This window comes from Papaver somniferum, chromosome 9, assembly GCF_003573695.1.
Source record: "Papaver somniferum cultivar HN1 chromosome 9, ASM357369v1, whole genome shotgun sequence".
Taxonomy (NCBI): Eukaryota; Viridiplantae; Streptophyta; class Magnoliopsida; order Ranunculales; family Papaveraceae; genus Papaver; species Papaver somniferum.
Genome location: NC_039366.1, coordinates 72,253,090 through 72,272,789, shown reverse-complemented (window position 1 = coordinate 72,272,789; position 19,700 = coordinate 72,253,090). Strand labels below are relative to the sequence as shown.

The window sequence follows — 19,700 nt, the reverse complement described above, 5'->3', positions numbered from 1 at the left end:
AAATATACCTTGGACTGAAGGAGTAACGTTTTATGCAGTTCTACTCATGGTTTGAAAAACACCTGTTTTTTTTTTTTGAAAAAACATCCGTTAAAAAGGTCACACCCATATGTCGTGGTCGTGAGGGTTCCCGAACCTTGTGCCTATATAATGCCGATAAATAGGAAATAACAACATTTTTTAGGACCGTTTGTCCCGTTTTCACACACGTTATAACCATTTTTCTAAAATTAGTTCGAATGTTTTGTTCTTCTAAATAACATTTTAACGTGCGTTTTTTTATAACTGTTTTCCCGTTATCACGCATGTCGTAACCGTATAAATAACTTTCTTACAATTTTTTTGAGTTCTCTGGATTGAAAGATTAAAACTTAAAATTTTAAAATAATACAGGGAAAATAAACTACATGATTAAAAACTTCAATTTTAAAAAACATAAAATTATTAAACTAGTGTTCATCATTTAAAAAGCTAAGCGAATCAACTACGACCACCACCTTTTTTCGATTTATTCATATATTTTTCATTTTCTCGGCAATTCATTTCCTCATCATAGTCATCGTCGTGGGGATACTTGTTGTCTTCATTCGCATAAGTATCATCATCATAATAGCCTTCATCATCATCATCATTGTTACCTATTTTATTATTGTTATCAATATTAGAATTATATCCTTCGTTCATATGTTGAACACCATGGTTAGAGCGATCGGCAGTGTAACGAGAATCATTATGGGAGTCAAGTTCTCATAACCTTGTGTATTGTCTCCAAATGAAAGATTACCAAAGTCATAAATAAAGTCACTCACTGGTAACCTTTCATATGATATTTCAACTTCGGGATCGTGCCGGTTGTGTGGTAGAGGGACAGGCTCTGCATTATTAACGACTTCCTTTTCTAGCATATTTACCCATTGTTCTTCTTGAGGTAAAACTGGTGTTTCGTCTTCTCCCGTCATCCAGTCAACCATATTGTCATCCCTCATTAAACTATGAACGTCGTGAATATCTATGTTATTTCGCTTTGCCTTGCTTTTAATTATTTGTTGCTCCAACTTCAAATTGTATTGAACAAACACCAGATCATTTATTCTCGATGAAAGTAAACGATTGCGTAGTTTGTTGTGGATTTCTTCAAACACATTCCAATTCCTCTCTGATCCAGATGATGTGTTTGTTTGACTTAATATCTTTACTGCAATCTTCTGAAGGAATGGATACTCAACACCATAAGATAACAACCAACTTACAGGATCATTATGTTGAGCCACAATACGTGCTGATTGTGATGCAAATTGACCTTGCATCATTCGCATGCTTCTTGCCTACAAAGAAAAGTAAAATTGTTACGAGAAATTCAAATTACTTAATTAAACATATTTGGAGATAGTATTAGTAGTTTTGTACATCTAACATGCATTTTTCTTGTTCTTGCGGGCCACTAACCATTTTTGATATAACTCCAGTAAGACAAATTTGGGGCTCGGAAATTTCATTATTGATGAGATTGGTTGCTAGGTTAAAGATGTAATAAGGATTGAGAAAATACGCTGCAGCATGAAGAGGATAACTCAACTGACTTTTCCATTGTTTTTTTTATTACACCCACGATAGAAGCATTTCGATTTGATCCCAAACCCATGTGTACAGTTTCCACACATGTAGCAAGTGCATGGAAAAAATAAGCCATAGTGGGTTTGTCTGAGTTCAAGAAACAAACCATTTTCAATAAACGACCAACCATTATGCACGCATTTCAATACGTCGTCCAGAACATGTCATTTGAAATAATATTCCTCACGTCTCTAGCTTGGTTATTTTTTGCCTCTACCAATTTCAGAAATTCTTTGTCCAGATAGAGGCTCTCGATAGAGTTACACAGATCAATGATATTTTTGATCGCAATAAAATTCGTTGCAAACCTTTTGATTGGATATGTACTTCTATTACAATAGTTTTATTCTTGTTTTTAACTTTTTAAGCATAGATTTTATTACACCTCCGACAAAATTTTAATGGGTATAATTCACCATCACAAATTTTATCAAACTATTGTATATTTGTATAGTAAAACTACTAAAATGATTTTAAAAAAATCTACCACCTCCTTCCCTTAATAGGTGATCTAGCTCAAGTTTGCATAATTCTTAAAGACAAAAAGGAGATAGGACCGAGGAGTATTTTTAACTATTTTATACGAATACATATATTATTAGTAAAATTTAAAAATGATTTATTTCTTGACGACTTAAACTATACTACGTATATTCATAAACTTTATATCATTGAAAAGCATTTTAAAACACCCACTACATGAATATGAACATGACTATCAAATTATACATATTTCGTATTCTAATAATAATCAATTAAAGGGGTTGTTTTAGAAATATTCCATTTTTTAATGATATAGGTCATCTCTTAGTCGGACAAAATTTTAGGGACGGATAAAAAAGAAAGAAAAAACTTAATAACAATGTTTTTAGACTCGTTATAATGTTTTCACGCACGTTAAAACCGTTAAATATGAATTTCATATCTTTTTTTTTCTTTCTATAAAAACGTATTTTGTTCTTCTAAATAACGCGTTTTTCCTTAGATAACACGTTTTTTTTGCCCAAAACGTATTCACACCCGTCAAAACGCGTTATAACGGTCACGCTTAGTGCTCGTAACCTGAAACTGGGGCTGCACAACGGTCCGTCAGTTCGGTTTTCAGGTGAAACCGTTGACTGAACTGTACAAAGAAAAGTACAATTGTTACGAGAAATTCAAATTACTTAATTAAACATATTTGGAGATAGTATTAGTAGTTTTGTACATCTAACATGCATTTTGCTTGTTCTTGCGTGCCACTAACCATTTTTGATATAACTTCAGTAAGACAAATTTGGGGCTCGGAAATTTCATTATTGATGAGATTGGTTGCTAGGTTAAAGATGTAATAAGGATTGAGAAAATACGCTGCAGCATGAAGAGGAGAACTCAACTGACTTTTCCATTGTTTTTTATTACACCCACGATAGAAGCATTTCGATTTGATCCCAAACCCATGTGTACAGTTTCCACACATGTAGCAAGTGCATGGAACAAATAAGCCATAGTGGGTTTGTCTGAGTTCAAGAAACAAATCATTTTTAATAAAGGACCAACCATTATGCACGCATTTCAACACGTCGTCCAGAACATTTAATTTGAAATAATATTCCTCACGTCTCTAGCTTGGTTAGTTTTTGCCTCTACCAATTTCAGAAATTCTTTGTCCAGACAGAGGCTTTCGATAGCGTTACACTGATCAATGATATTTTTGATTGCAATAAAATTCGTTGCAAACCTTTTGATTGCATATGTATTTCTATTACAATAGTTTTATTCTTGTTTTTAACTTTTTAAGCATAGATTTTATTACACCGCCGACAAAATTTTAGTGGGTATAATTCACCATCACAAATTTTATCAAACTATTGTATATTTGTATAGTAAAAATACTAAAAAGATTTTAAAAAAATCTACCACCTCCTTCCCTTAATAGGTGACCCAGCTCAAGTTTGCATAATTCTTAAAGACAAAAAGGAGATAGGACCGAGGAGTATTTTTAACATTTTTTTACGAATACATATATTATTAGTAAAATTTAAAAATGATTTATTTCTTGATGACTTAAACTATACTACGTATATTCATAAACTTTATATCATTGAAAAGCATTTTAAAACACCCACTACACGAATATGAACATGACTATCAAATTATACATATTTCGTATACTAACAATAATCAATTAAAGGGGTTGTTTTAGAAATATTCCATTTTTTAATGATATAGGTAAGGGTGCACACGGTACGGTTCGGCTCGGTTCCTGCCCAGACCGAGTACCTGTACCTCCCTAGACTCGGTTCCAAAATTTTGGACCGGTACTTGTACCTTGTACCTCGGTTCCGGTACCATTCGGTACACGTACGGTACCAGGTACGGTTCCGGTACCAATCGGTACTTTCTGTCAGAATTCAAAGACAGATTTTCCTGTCATTTTTACAGACAAATTGAGTTCTAGGTTGAAATGTTAGAAAGAAAACACACAACAATAGTCTCACACGACATTCATAAAGTGCAAGAACATACTTTCAGATTCAGCTACCAAAAAACATTCAGTATCAATGTGTTCTTTCGGACTTACAAATTTGAAATATCTTGATTCAATTTCACTATAACTCAACTCATAGTAGATAGAAAAAGAGTCAACCCAAACAAGAAAAATTCTGGATCTATCGATTGGATCCGCTAGCTTTCTTCGCTTACTGGTCACCGGGAAGGGTTTTGATGATATCAGAATCACCTGGAGAACAGAACGGAAAAGAAAAAGAAGTGTCAAGCAAAAGTAGAAGATTCAGTAAACATATGAAGACAAATGATATTTCCGTCTCACCTGGATCAATGATACTAAGGCATGAAACACGGTAGTATCGTCCACAAGTTGTTCCCAAGTCGACATTGTCTGAAACAAACGACAAGGATTCATCAGCATGATAGATAACTATTAACTCCGAGACAATTACGACACCGCCAACCAAAACGTTGAAGTCATAAAGACAAATACATGGAGACATTATCATCTAATTCCAGATGACAAAAAAAATCGGTTAAGATGGAACATCTACTTTATCCAAACAATTCATGTCCATCAAAATGGTACAATCCAAAATACTCAACAGGAGTTAAAGCAACAGGAGTTACAGGACTAGAAAAAGTTGTGCATGCCAGATCAATAATATGGCTGGAAATTAACAACAACCTACAATGATACACCTTGGGAATGAACGCAACATGTACATCTGCTAAATAATGTATGGTTACAGGGCAAAAGATTGATTGTTGCAAAACGCAAATAAGTCGCAATACTACTGATTCACAACATGTTTCTAAAGAAAACAAAGCTTAGCTGTTTAAATGCAACAACAATCCAAAACCCTATAATTGGTCATGCAAATCATTATGTTATAAACTTATAATCAAACTAATGAAGCTCAAATTAAATGATACAGATGACATATCTAGATTGCATCTTACCTAATCAAATGATTAAGGAATCAGAAGATTCAGAACAAATAGATCGAGATTTCGGGTACCCAATTCACTCCTCAGTCTAAATTTAACTGAACACACACACAAAAGGAAGATAATAATCAAAATCAAAATTAAAAAAAATAATAAAAACATCACAGATTCACAATAATAATCATAATCAAAGAAATTTTGGTTATCTGTTATAGACTTCTAGTTAACTTATTGAATTAATCAAACATACAGTGATGGATTTGGTGTTGTTTAACGTGTGTTCTTATGAACACAGTGATGGAGGAGGAGACTCAGGACAGGAGAACAGCGAAGAAGAAGAAGAAGGAAAAAGAAAATGAATCACTTCTGTTTCTAACCCTAACTTCATTCCTATATATACTAGATATCTACCACCGTTAGATTAGATAGAAATCTAACGATCACAAATGATCGGTACACTCGGTACAGTTCGGCACGGGATATGGTAGGGCCGAGTACCTGTACCTCCCTAGCCTCGGTTCCTATTTTTTGGACCGGTACCTGTACCCGCTTCCTCGGTTCGGGACAAAAACAGGTACGGTTCCACCGGTTTCGGGTCGGTCCGGCTCGGTTCCTGTTCACCCTTAGATATAGGTCATCTCTTAGTCGGACAAAATTTTAGGGACGGATAAAAAAGAAAGAAAAAACTTAATAACAATGTTTTTAGACTCGTTATAATGTTTTCACGCACGTTAAAACCGTTAAATATGAATTTCATATTTTTTTTTCTTTCTGTAAAAACTTATTTTTTTCTTCTAAATAACGCGTTTTTTCCTTAAATAACACGTTTTTTTGCCCAAAACGTATTCACACCCGTCAAAACGCGTTATAACGGTCAAGCTTAGTGCTCGTTACCTGAAACTGGGGCTGCACAACGGTCGGTCAGTTCGGTTTTCAGGTGAAGCCATTGACTGAACTGTACAAAGAAAAGTACAATTGTTAAGAGAAATTCAAATTACTTAATTAAACATATTTGGAGATAGTATTAGTAGTTTTGTACATAACATGCATTTTGCTTGTTCTTGCGTGCCACTAACCATTTTTGATATAACTTCAGTAAGACAAATTTGGGGCTCGGAAATTTCATTATTGATGAGATTGGTTGCTAGGTTAAAGATGTAATAAGGACTGAGAAAATATGCTGCAGCATGAAGAGGAGAACTCAACTGACTTTTCCATTGTTTTTTTATTACACCCACGATAGAAGCATTTCGATTTGATCCCAAACCCATGTGTACAGTTTCCACACATGTAGCAAGTGCATGGAACAAATAAGCCATAGTGGGTTTGTCTGAGTTCAAGAAACAAACCATTTTCAATAAAGGACCAACCATTATGCACGCATTTCAACACGTCGTCCAGAACATGTCATTTGAAATAATATTGCTCACGTCTCTAGCTTGGTTAGTTTTTGCCTCTACCAATTTCAGAAATTCGTTGTCCAGACAGAGGCTTTCGATAGCGTTACACTGATCAATGATATTTTTGATTGCAATAAAATTCGTTGCAAACCTTTTGATTGCATATGTACTTCTATTACAATAGTTTTATTCTTGTTTTTAACTTTTTAAGCATAGATTTTATTACACCGCCGACAAAATTTTAATGGGTATAATTCACCATCACAAATTTTATCAAACTATTGTATATTTGTATAGTAAAAATACTAAAAAGATTTTAAAAAAATCTACCACCTCATTCCCTTAATAGGTGACCTAGCTCAAGTTTGCATAATTCTTAAAGACAAAAAGGAGATAGGACCGAGGAGTATTTTAACTATTTTTTACGAATACATATATTATTAGTAAAATTTAAAAATGATTTATTTCTTGACGACTTAAACTATACTACGTATATTCATAAACTTTATATCATTGAAAAGCATTTTAAAACACCCACTACACGCATATGAACATGACTATCAAATTATACATATTTTGTATACTAACAATAATCAATTAAAGGGGTTGTTTTAGAAATATTCCATTTTTTAATGATATAGGTCATCTCTTAGTCGGACAAAATTTTAGGGACGGATAAAAAAAAAAAAAACTTAATAACAATGTTTTTAGACTCGTTATAATGTTTTCACGCACGTTAAAACCGTTAAATATGAATTTCATATCTTTTTTTTTCTTTCTATAAAAACGTATTTTTTTCTTGTAAATAACGCGTTTTTTCCTTAAATAACACGTTTTTTTTTTCCCAAAACGTATTCACACCCGTCAAAACGCGTTATAACGGTCACGTTTAGTGCTCGTTACCTGAAACTGGGGCTGCACAACGGTCGGTCAGTTCGGTTTTCAGGTGAAACCGTTGACTGAACTATACAAACCTCGGTTCTTACAATTCAAACTGAAACTGAACTGTTTATTAACCGGTTCGGTTGTGAACTGAACTGACACGGTTCGGTTATTTTTTCGGTTTTAAACTGAAACCGGTCACTACCCTGTACCTGCTGAAAACTGTAAACTGAAGTAGATATAAACTGATGCAAAAAAAACAAGTCTTAATAAACTGATAAACCCACACACAAAGTCTTTACAAACAAAGTAATAAAACCACACACAAAGTCTTAATAAACCAAGTAAAGGAAGGATTCTAAAGTCTTTGAAACCAAGGATACTAAAGTTCAAAAACTAGTAGTCTTGAAGTTTAACATAACAAAAGAAAGGTAGCATCAGTATGAACTAAGCTGACTGCATTTCAAGCAAAATACTGCATCAATATGAGCTTTAAACCAAGTAAAAGACTGCAGTCCATCTCAATCATCCCATCAATTTTCAACCTTCAAATCTCTGGCAATGGTCCCAAAATTTCTGCAATTCATACAAAGAAGAAAGGCAACACAAATAAGAAAACAGAATGACTCAAAATCAAAATAGATGAAAAGTTGAAAGCAATACAAATTTTAAGTCAAAAAAGAAGAAGATAGAGTCCATTACCATCCTCGATGCTAGCATTATCATCTGGTACATATTCAAATATGAAATCAAGAGAAATGGGTTGTTGTAACCAGCTTTGCGCACAGATAAGTGCCTCAACTGTCCTGGAAAACAATGAGCTTCTCCATGGAGTAAGAATACGCTTTCCTGTACTGAATACAAACTCAGATGCAACTGAAGAGACGGGTATATCCAAAATATCCTTCACAATGAGTGATAGTACCCTATACTTGGTACTATTCGCCTTTCACCAAGCCAAAATATCAAAGTCCTTGGTACTTGCTTCACATTCATCCCTCAAATACCTTTCAACTTCTGACCTTGGCTGAGAACAATGAACATTCATTCTTTTCTTTTTCTTTCTTGACTCCAGCATATCCTCAATACTTACTTCTTGCCCACAAACTACAGCAGCATCTACACCTGTGATGCTTGTAGACCCAACACCTTCATCTGCATTGGCATTTGAATACATGGACCTGTACTCTTCATAAAGCTTTTCCATATCTTGTTTAACAGCTTTCAAAACAGTTGCAACCCTGTACTCATCTTTCTCATACAAACATTCAAGATCAAACTTCAAACCAGACTCTTTCTCTCGAGGCTCAAGTAACTTGGCAAAAAACAGAACAGAGATCATGTCTTCATACTTACCCCAATAACTGTTGTACTTCTGAAACATTAGATCATCCATCCTAGAAATATGTGGATCTCCTACAGTTTATCTCAGACGAACCAACTGTTCATGTATCAAAGCTAACTGCCATAAGAATTCATTTGTGGTGACTTGTGTTGAAGCCGAGAACTTAACTGTAGCATCAAAGAAAATCTTCAAACATTTCACAAGAGATTTAGCATATGACCAATCAACAACATATGGAGCATGGTGACGGGGCTTCTTCTTATTCTTCTTGTTAGTTACAGCAACATCACATTCAGAATCACTTGATGAAGAATCATCAAAGTATCCATCAGTATCAATTATAACTACATCATCAATATTAGGTAAAGCCTCCTCAGAATTTTCCCTGAAAATGTAATTATCTCTGAAGCTCTTATCTTCCCTTTCTAACCTCTTAATAGCCCTCTCAAATGGAATTGCAGCTTCAAGCATAAGAAATGTGCTATTCCAACGGGTTTTCACATCTAAGAAAACCATTTTCTTACAATCAATCTTCTCTAAAGAAGCACATTTTCGAAATTTGGCTGACCTAGAGGGAGAACCGGTGACATACTTCATTACTAACCTTATCCTTCTGATTGACTTGTGATACAATAGAACTGCATCTTTAACAACAAGTGCAAGAACATGCACAACACACTTCACCTGATAAGAGTGAAACAAAACAGTGATAACATATCAGAAAAGCAGTGAAGGAAAAGCAACAGATAAAAAATGGGAAAGAAAGATAAAAAATCATAACCCAAACATTTTCACAATCCAACTATTTTCAAACACTCAATCAGCATGTCATAGGCGAGTAAGTAACTATTTGCATAAGCAGTAAGCATGCATATAAAACAGGCATGAGAACAACAGTGTTAGAAAATACAAAAGCTCAAATGAATACATAGTTCAGACATGTGACTTCAAAATACAAAAGCACTACATGTGCATCAGAAAATTTAGCCTTATCTTATCTTCCTAAATAATCACATTTAACAGCACATAGTAAGAAAATACACAAGAACACTACATTCTTTAAACAAACCTGAATAACTCTGTAACTGAAGTAAGAATATATCCTATATATGCATCTAAAAGCCCACATCCTCCATTATCATAACCAGCTCAATCATAAGAGATGAGATGGGAAACCAACAGAGAAACTTCACATACATAAATAACACATAAGATTATTTCGATTACTTCACATACATAAATAACACATAAACTTCACACAATAATACATAAATTACAAAAATCTCATATAGATCAAACATCAGACTAAGTTTAAACATGGTTAACAAATCTCGGCTAACAACCTAAACTATGCAAATCGTTTAGTACAAAAGCAAATAACCAAAGCAATGTGAAAACATCTATGAAAAGAAAACAAGGAAAAACAATCTAACCTGCATGTATTGAGCTCGAACTGATGCTCCTGTCCAATTGATGACAGTGGTTTGAAGATAGCCAATTGCCACATTATTGGCACTGACATTGTCCAAAGTCACAGGAAAAACATCTTCTAACCCCCAATCCAACAAACACCCCTCTAGCATTTTTCCAATATCCAGTCCACTATGACCCTTGACTTGGCAAAACAAAATGATTCTCTTTTGCAGCTTCCAATTAACATCAACAAAGTGCACTGTCACACACATATAATTGAAGTTATTGGGAGAAGTCCATGTATCTGTTGTGAGAGATACTCTTTGTTTGTTGTCCTTGGAATACTTCCTCAACAATGCTTTCTCTTCTTTGTAGATGACTAAAAGATCTCGGTAGATTGTCATACGGCTTGGCACCTTGAATCTAGGTTCTAACACTTGACAAAATGCTATGAAGCCTTTTCCTTCTACCAATCTGAAAGGTAGCTCATCTTGTATCACAAACTCAGCCAATTTCCTTCTACACATTTCCTTGTCATGACTAGGGCTGCACATGGGCGGGTATAAGCTAAAACCAACCTCGCACCCACAGACTGCGGTTTTTTTTTTCATAACCAACCCCGCACCCACAAACAGCGGGCGGGTTTTGTTACCCGCCCGCTACGGGTTGGGCGGGTATGGGTTTAAACGGGTTTAAACCCGCTTTATATTCAAGTATTTAGAGTAACTTCTATTCTCCTTGATTAAGTGAGAAAAAAAAAACCAAAACCCCCAAAATATTCATATCTAGGAAGTTCACAGATGAAGATTAAGTGTTGAATCTGTTGATTTTTCGATTGTTGTCGATTTCTGGTGAAGATTCGAAGTTGTTGTTGTCGATTTCTGGTGAAGATTTCTGGTAATTGTCGTTCGTAGGTGAAGAAGAAGAACTGAGGAGGAAGAAGATGAGAGGCCGAACAAAGAGAAGAGTGTAGAAAGTGAATGAGGGTTACCAGTTATCCTATCTACTAGTATTAGGGTTTCATAATGGACGACTAGGATTAGTTTTATCTAATGGTATATAATCTGCGGTTTTTTTGGGCGGGTATTAGCTTAAACCAACCTCGCACCCACAGACAGCGGGTTTTTTTTTTCATAACCAACCCCGCACCCACAACGGGCGGGTATGGATTAAAAACCCACGGATTTAGCGGGTACGGGTGGGTTTGGGTATCGTGGGTGGGTCTTGTGTAGCCCTAGTCATGACTAAGAGAAAGTAGTTGCGAAGATTGCCCAGGTTTTGGTATTGGAAACACCAAGCTTTGTTGTCCTTTCTTCTTCCTGTTGGGATTTTCACGACATCTGGTCAGGTGTGTCCTCATACTAGATGTTCCATTTCCTTGAGTTTTGGCTTGCATTTTCTTCTTATAGTGATTACATTCTGCTACTTCCTCACTGAGTCTAGTAAAATCATTCCATACTTTAGAAGTTACTCTGCCCTTCCTCTTTGGTTTACTTTCAGGTGCAGGGTCCTGTGTAGGCTGCTCCGTTGCTTGTGTATCAACATCACCAGGTGTTGCGGAAGGTGTCACTTCAGTAGACCCAGCAGTTGGAGATCGAGAGGCTGGAGATTACATCTTTCTCGACACAAAAAATGAACTACTTGCTCCAACCATTAGCAGGTACAACCCCTGCAAAATGTAAACAAATTAGCATTTCAAGCAGCAAAAATAAGGAGACAAGATATTCAGAAACAAAGCACAAAACTAACCATAAGACAACACAGTTATCCTTCGCAGTTCCAATCTTTCATTTTTCCACACAAAGCCAAGCATACTTACACACATAGATTGCATCAAGATTTCAATTCAATAACAAGTTACTGAAACAAACTTAGCTGCTATTGAGTACATCACTAAACAGATACAACACTAATAATCCCAAGGAATACCAGGTCAATTAACCATATATAGATTGAATCCCCACTACAAACTGAAGCAAGTATCGTACATACGGACAACGGGATAACATAACATATGCCTTCAACCTCAGTCCAGTTAAGATCAACAGTGTACCACAAAAACAGAACTTTAATGTCAAAGGTATAAGAACTAACAATTTCCAGAAATATATACATGAGTGTAAAGAATGGGAGAACAACTGAACACGCATTGGTACAGGATACACCATGTTGAAGAACAAGCCAACAAAAAGCATATCTTAAGCGTAACCCCATGTTTCTAATTCAAAATCCCACAAAAAGTAATAAAAGAAACAAACCCAATCTAACACATAACAAAATTGAAGGAGATTTCATACATAAAAAACACATCAAAACCCATAACAACTCCATTTACCATGTTCTAGATAACCTAGATAACCACAGAAAGACAGAAAAGACTATCACTCTACCCAGAACTCTTTATATCTTAAATCCAACTTTATCAGATTCAAAAACATCAAACACTAAAAACCCTAAGAACCCACAAAAACAAAATCCAGACTCACTCATGATTATTAATGAAACAAACAAACAAATAATCCTTCAGACCACACAACTTTCATTCCCACGTCAACATCTCTAGATCTATTTTCATTGCTTAAAAGGCATACTTCATAAAGAAGTGAAAAACACTGAAAAATCTCTGAAAAGGAAGAAACACAAGTTACCTGCTCCTCAAAGTCTTAACACAAGTTTTCTATACTTGATGAAGAACTGCTGCTGCTCCTCTCAGTCTTTCTGCATATAAAAAAAAAAACAGAAAAATAATTAAAACCCATATCGATTGACAACAAACATGGATTTATAAACAGAAACTAAAAGGAAATCAATCGATTGGTTTAGTTCAACAAATTAAGAAACCCTAGAACTTGAAACCCTAGAAATCGATTGGTTTATAAACAGAAGAACAAATAAAGAAGAAAGCACAGAGAAATAGAAGAGGAAACTAAAAAGAAATCAATCGATTGACTTACTAGAGGTGGCGGTGCTCCTCTCAGTCTTTCTGCATATAAAAAAAACAGAAAAATAATTAAAACCCATATCGATTGACAACAAACATGGATTTATAAACAGAAACTAAAAGGAAATCAATCGATTGGTTTAGTTCAACAAATTAAGAAACCCTAGAACTTGAAACCCTAGAAATCGATTGGTTTATAAACAGAAGAACAAATAAAGAAGAAAGTACAGAGAAATAGAAGAGGAAACTAAAAAGAAATCAATCGATTGACTTACTAGAGGTGGCGGTGCTCCTCTCAGTCTTTCTGCATATAAAAAAAACAGAAAAATAATTAAAACCCATATCGATTGACAACAAACATGGATTTATAAACAGAAACTAAAAGGAAATCAATCAATTGGTTTAGTTCAACAAATTAAGAAACCCTAGAACTTGAAACCCTAGAAATCGATTGGTTTATAAACAGAAGAACAAATAAAGAAGAAAGTACAGAGAAATAGAAGAGGAAACTAAAAAGAAATAGAAGAGGAAACTAGAGGTGGCGGTGCTCGATAGAGAGGTGATGATGTTGTTGATGGAGGTGGTTCTCTGATGAGTGGTGGTGGAGGCGACTGGTGAGGTGAGAGAAATGGAAAGAAGAAATGAATTTGGGTGAACCAGCTGAGAGTTTAAGTAGTTAGGGTTTTAGATATAGACGGCTAGGATTGATTAGGGTGATACAAATCTAGGGTCTATATTAATCGGTTCGGTCGGTTCGGTTCGGTCGGTTTGTTTGGTCAAACCGTAGACTGAACTGACAGATCAATCGGTTCTTGTGTTATGAACTGAAACTAACCGTTGGATGAACGGTTCGGTTCAGATTCGGCTTGGTTTGCTCGGTTCAGCTCGGTTCTGTGCAGCCCTATCCGAAACGTAACCGGTTTTTCAAACCTTGGTTCTACTTTAGTGTCTTGGCGTTTGGCGACTATTTGGACTATTCTAGTTCTTTTCATTTCGAGGTGACAATGGCCTAGTTTTGCCAGGCTATATAATCCGCTGGAGACAAGGGAGTGGCTTTTTTGATCCCATTTCATCCCCGCCGCCGTACAACTCCTGAATAAAAAACCTAGAGAGAGAGAGAGACGGAGGGAGAGTTAGAGTGTTGAAATCTAAGGAGAAGATGGAAGAAAGTGGAGTTGAAATAGAAAAGAAAGAAAAGCGTAAAGATATCAGACGTTTTTAATGTGAATTTTGTGGAATTTGCAGGTCTAAGAAATGTCTAATCGCATCTCATCTTCAAACTCACCACAAGGTTGTTTTCCTTCTATCTAACTCTCTTTATATATCCAACTGATTCTTATGCTTAAGTTGTTTGCCTGTGGTTGGAAATATTAAAAGTTGGTCCGTAGTTATTCAAGATTTTACTTGTTGAAGTAACCATAGATTGATTTGTCAAATTGATTACTCTTTTTTAAGTTTTTATAGAATTGGGTTTCTCACTCGATTATATCCCAGATTGACTTAAAGAATTCCCGAGCTTATTGTGTTTGATTCAGGAAGAGATTGAAAAGATGGAAATTGACGAAAAAGAAGAGGCCAAACCAAATAATACTTGTGAAGAGTGTGGTGCTAGTTTTCAAAAGCCAGCTCACTTGAAACAACATATGCAGTGCCATTCGCTCGAGGTATATAAACTTTATCATGTCAGGGTTTAGCTTTATCATGTTAGGGTTTAGTGATCGTAGTTGGCCACCTTGTACCGAACTGTGATTGGTAGCTGTGGCTTTGTTGCTCTCTGTTGATATTTATGGTATCCAAGTGATTTAAAAGAAAGTGATTTTGCAGGGTATAGATTTTTTAATGGTCAATATTCCATTAAAAGCTTGTTGATGTATGTATGGTGTGAAGCATTGGAATCCATCTAATAAACTCCAAAATGCGAAGAGAACTTGAGTGGACTAGTAGCAGGTTGGGGGACCACCTGTGAAGCTCCATCAAGTGAGGCTCGGTTACACGCCGCTTAATCTTTTTGAGGTTCAAGTCTTATTTTGTTTTTTACTTGTAAAATTAAAATCAAATTGACAATTGAAGTATGATTGCGCACCTTGACAAGATTTAAACCCAGTATTCCTTTTCTTTCATTCTTTGCAGAGGCCATTTAGTTGCCCTGTTAATGATTGTCACTCAAGCTACAGAAGGAAAGATCATCTGAATCGCCACTTGCTCCAGCACCAAGGGAAAATATTCTCATGTCCTGTGGAGGGCTGCAACCAGAAATTTGCTTACAAAGGCAATGTGAAGCGGCACATAGAGGATATGCATGAGGATGAAGGATCTTCTTCTTCTAATAGTCAAGGTCAAACACAACATATTTGCCAAGAAATTGGATGTGGGAAGGTGTTCAAGTATGCCTCAAGGCTGAGGAAACATGAAGAGTCTCATGGCAAGTTTCTTTTTATATAATTTAAGCTGCACAAAGATTTAAAAGTCTCTGTTTCTTATTTTTTCTCTGGCTTTGAGTTTATGTTAAAATCCAGTATTCTAATAATTTTTGATTAATGACAACAGTGAAACTGGAGTCTGTTGAGGCAATCTGCTGTGAACCTGACTGTATGAAATATTTTGCCAATAATGATTGCCTTAAGGCTCATGTTCAATCATGCCACCAACATGTTCTTTGTGAGGTTTGTGGGACCAAGCAGTTGAAGAAAAATATGAAGCGGCATATGCGGGGACATGAAATTGCAGGCTCAACTGAAAGGATAAAGTGCAGCATCAAGGGTTGTGAATGCACATTTGCAACTGTAAGATAGTAACATGTCTTTTTCTTTTTCTTTTCGATGAGTTATCCAGTTTTCTTGTCATGAAAATTTTCGGTTCTACTTGTTTTCCATGTCAATTTTTGACGTGTAATGTTTTTGTGTATATCCACTTGCAGAAATCAAATCTCAACCAGCATGTCAAGTCCGTTCATCTCCAGCTTCGACCATTTGCATGCCGGTTTCCAGATTGCGGTCAAAGGTTTTCATTCAAGCACGTGAGGGATAACCATGAGAAATCTGGGTCTCATGTGTATGTCCATGTAAGTTTTATGGACTATTGCATCACTAAATTCTTAAAAGTTAATTTTCTGGAATGTTTCAAAGAATCATTGAGTCGGGTATCTCACAATCTCCATTACTTCCAGGGGGATTTCCAAGAGGCAGATGAACACTTCCAAGCTAGAGCAAAGGGAGGGCGAAAGAGGACATGCCCAACTGTAGAAACTTTACTAAGAAAGAGAGTTGTTCCACCCAGTCACACTGACTCAGCCTTGAATTATGGTTCTGAATACCTTGCATGGTTGCTTTCTGCAGAGGATGACTAGTAGCACGTCACTGTTTAATAACCTTACTTTTTTGTTTTGTTTATATGTAAAAATCGACGTTTATAATTAGAAGTTATTATTTCTTCCCTGTAATCCTGTCTTGGCTTTAGATCTTCAGTATAACCAAGTTCATTCCTGTGTTTTCCTTTTTTCTTCTTTTTGCTTGTTGTCAAAGACTTTTTTTTATATAGTGTAGTTCATTCTCAACATACCTAAATAATTGTGGATAAGGAGCTCAAAATTGATTATGGAGGTAATTTATAAATCTTATGAAAATCAATTTTTCATAACCATGTTATGAGTCATGAGTCAGGAGAATGTAAAGACATAGCATGACGGACTCTAAGTGATATGAGAATCAATCCAAGGAGAAGCTGCACGGGGCTTGTGATTGCATGACCTCTCCAACCTGTTGAAAGAAAGTAGAAGTATAGTATGACATGAGGCATCAAATTTCCCATGGGCTGTGAAGGGATCAATAAACTACTCCTTGCAATCATTTAAAAATGGCCACATGACGACAATACTATCTTCATTCAACAAGACAACACAAGGCCACACATAAGTGTTACAGATGAAAAGTTTTGTGAAGCTGTTCGTCAAACTGGATTGTACGTGCAACTATGTTTTCAACCTTCAAACAGTACTGATTTAAATGTCAGCAGAAATCCAAGGAGAAGCTACAAGGGGCTTGTGGTTGCATGACCTCTCCAACCTATTGAAAGAAAATAGAAAGAAATATAGTCTGACATGAGGCATCAAATTTTTCATGGGCTGTGAAGGGATCAATCCTTAAGTTCCTCTTAAGGGTTCATTAAGCAACAACAGCAAATGAGCCACAGAGAAGAGAAGTGAACCTAAAAGCGTAAGACAACACCTTCCCTCTTATGGTGATTCACAATTCAACATTCACAGCCAAAGGCGTGGTCGAAAGTGTTGATTCCAAGTTTTTAGTCAAGCAATTGTTACAACGCGATCTTGAATCAACTTTGTGATGCCAAATTATTTGGCACAACAAAATTTTACTTTTATGTGCTCTGATCCATTAGATTTGTTATAGAAGTTAAAATCTAATGGTTGTGCTATTTGTGCCCAATCTATTTCAAACCATCAGATTTTTCTTTAAAAGTTAATATCCAACGACTTTGATCTTTTGCGCTATCTTGATTCAACCTTGGATCGCGTTAATGCTTAGCCCTTAAATCAAGGCGACATGGCTAACTGTATATGTTGAATTGTGAAGGACTAGGGGTGAGCATAAAAATCGGAACCGCGGATTTGACCCGTATCCGTGCGCAACATTGCGGGTGAAAACCAATCCGCAAGAGTTATGGACCGGACACGGGTGCATTCTCAAATCCGCACGCGGTGCGGTTACGTCTGCGGTTGGGATTTGATAACCGCGGATTACCCGCACCGTAGGACATATAGAGAATTTAGTAAATGTATTAAGGATAATATGGGAAGTTGGAGTTTGATATATAAACATCTTTAGCTTTCGGTGAAACCTAATAGCATTAGTTGTTTTTTCGAGAGGAAGAGACCTAATAGTCTCAGAGGAAGAGACCTTCGATTCTTCTTCTTCTCTGAGTAAATTAGTTCTCTCATTCATCTTCTTCTCATCACAGTAAATATCCTTCTGATCTAAAGTCTCTCTTGCTACCAAATTAGTTGTTCTATCATTCTTCTTCTCTGAGCAGCATCAGCATCGGTAACTGTAAGTAGTTCTCTCATTTTCATTTCTTTTGACTTTCAATGATTACTATATGTTCTAGTGATGTTGATTTCGTTTTAATTGGTTTGGAATTTTCTTAGATGTCAAAATAATTTTGAGTATGTTTGATTTAGGGTTTTCTTAAATTAGTTTTTTCTTCCAGTTTAGAGATTTTGGGTGATTTGGTCGGTAAAAACCATCATCTCTGGTTGAAGTTTGACCATTATCAGTGCTGAAAATTAAACCAGTTGTGGGTGTGGATTGTCTAATTCATGTATGTTATTTATGAAACAAGGCAGATCCACGGATTGGAGAGAAGAATCTTCAGGAGAACAATATTTAAAATCCTTGGGTAGGTGGTGAAGCTTGTATTATCAGTGCTACAATTGTTTGGGTATGATGTTGCTATCTCTGCATTCTGTAACATATCTTCTTATTTGCATTTTGTAGCCATTCATCTGGTTGCATCTAATCATTTTGTAATCTGTAATTGTAGCTTATCTCTGTACATCTCAGTTTATCTGTTCCATATGTTTCATTTGTTATATTCATTTAGCTGCACCCTGTGTTTCATACTCACTGTTTCCATGTAATATACATGTTAAGCATTCTCGCATAATAGTTAAATTCCTTTCAGTTCATCTGTTCATCTTGCATCTCTTTTTGTCCTCATATATTGCAGTTTTTGGTTCTCAGTTACTCCATCTTTGAGTTGATTTTAACTCTTTTAGTTTATAGATCATTGCATCATTGATTATGTCAATCTTATTTTTCAATATCTACTGTCAATGGGTATGAACAGGAGAATCTGAGAGCATATGGCTTCAAGTACTACGGGACCTTCTATTCCTGTTGACGATCCTGATGAGAGCATGGCTACAGTTAACCCGGCAACCGTCGAGAGCATATCTACATCTACACCATCATCTCTGGTTGAAGTTTCAAAGCCTCCGAAAGCTTCTGGTAATAAGCAATCAGACTGCTGGCAACATTTTGATAAGCGTCTTGATCTTAAGCCACCTAAAGTTCAGTGCAAGTATTGTAAAAGGAAGTTTTCATGGGGTAAAGACGATATAGGGGGTTCTAACTCTCATGGAACAACAAACATGAACAACCATATAAAACAAAGAAGGTGTCCTAACTACACTCCACCTGGACAACAACAGTTAGCCTTTCAAGTAAGTGATAATGGTGAGACTCGTTCCGTTGTGAATCACTCGTTTGACCAAGATGCATGCAGAGCAGTCCTCACCAGAATGATCATCAAAGATGAATTACCTTTTATGTTTGTACAGCGTGAAGGCTTCTTAGAATTTTGTCATCAACTAGAACCTAGGTTTGATGTTCCTTCTCGTTTTACTGAAGCTAAAGACTGCATGAAGATGTATTTAAGTGAGTACCACAAATTGAAAGCTGAATTTAAAAAGTATGGTAGAAGGTTATGTCTCACCACTGATACGTGGACTTCAGTTACAAACATGAGCTACATGGTGTTGACAGGTCATTATATTGATGAGAAATGGGTGTTAAAGAAGAAGATATTGAATTTCTGTCCAGTTACAGATCATACTGGTCTGGAATTAGGTAAAACAGTTGCAGCTTGT

The 19,700-nt window shown here is 35.9% G+C and overlaps 1 protein-coding gene across 1 annotated transcript; it reads left to right on the top strand.

The window, feature by feature from the left end:
* The first annotated feature begins 14,120 nt into the window (after positions 1-14,120).
* LOC113309228 (transcription factor IIIA-like) lies at positions 14,121-16,518 on the top strand. The gene is made up of 6 exons (XM_026557636.1): positions 14,121-14,327; positions 14,572-14,700; positions 15,167-15,458; positions 15,584-15,819; positions 15,954-16,097; positions 16,203-16,518. Exons 2-6 carry the CDS (start codon positions 14,587-14,589, stop codon positions 16,380-16,382), a joined length of 966 nt encoding a protein of 321 aa, XP_026413421.1. The 5' UTR covers positions 14,121-14,327; positions 14,572-14,586; the 3' UTR covers positions 16,383-16,518.
* Positions 16,519-19,700: the final 3,182 nt, after the last annotated feature.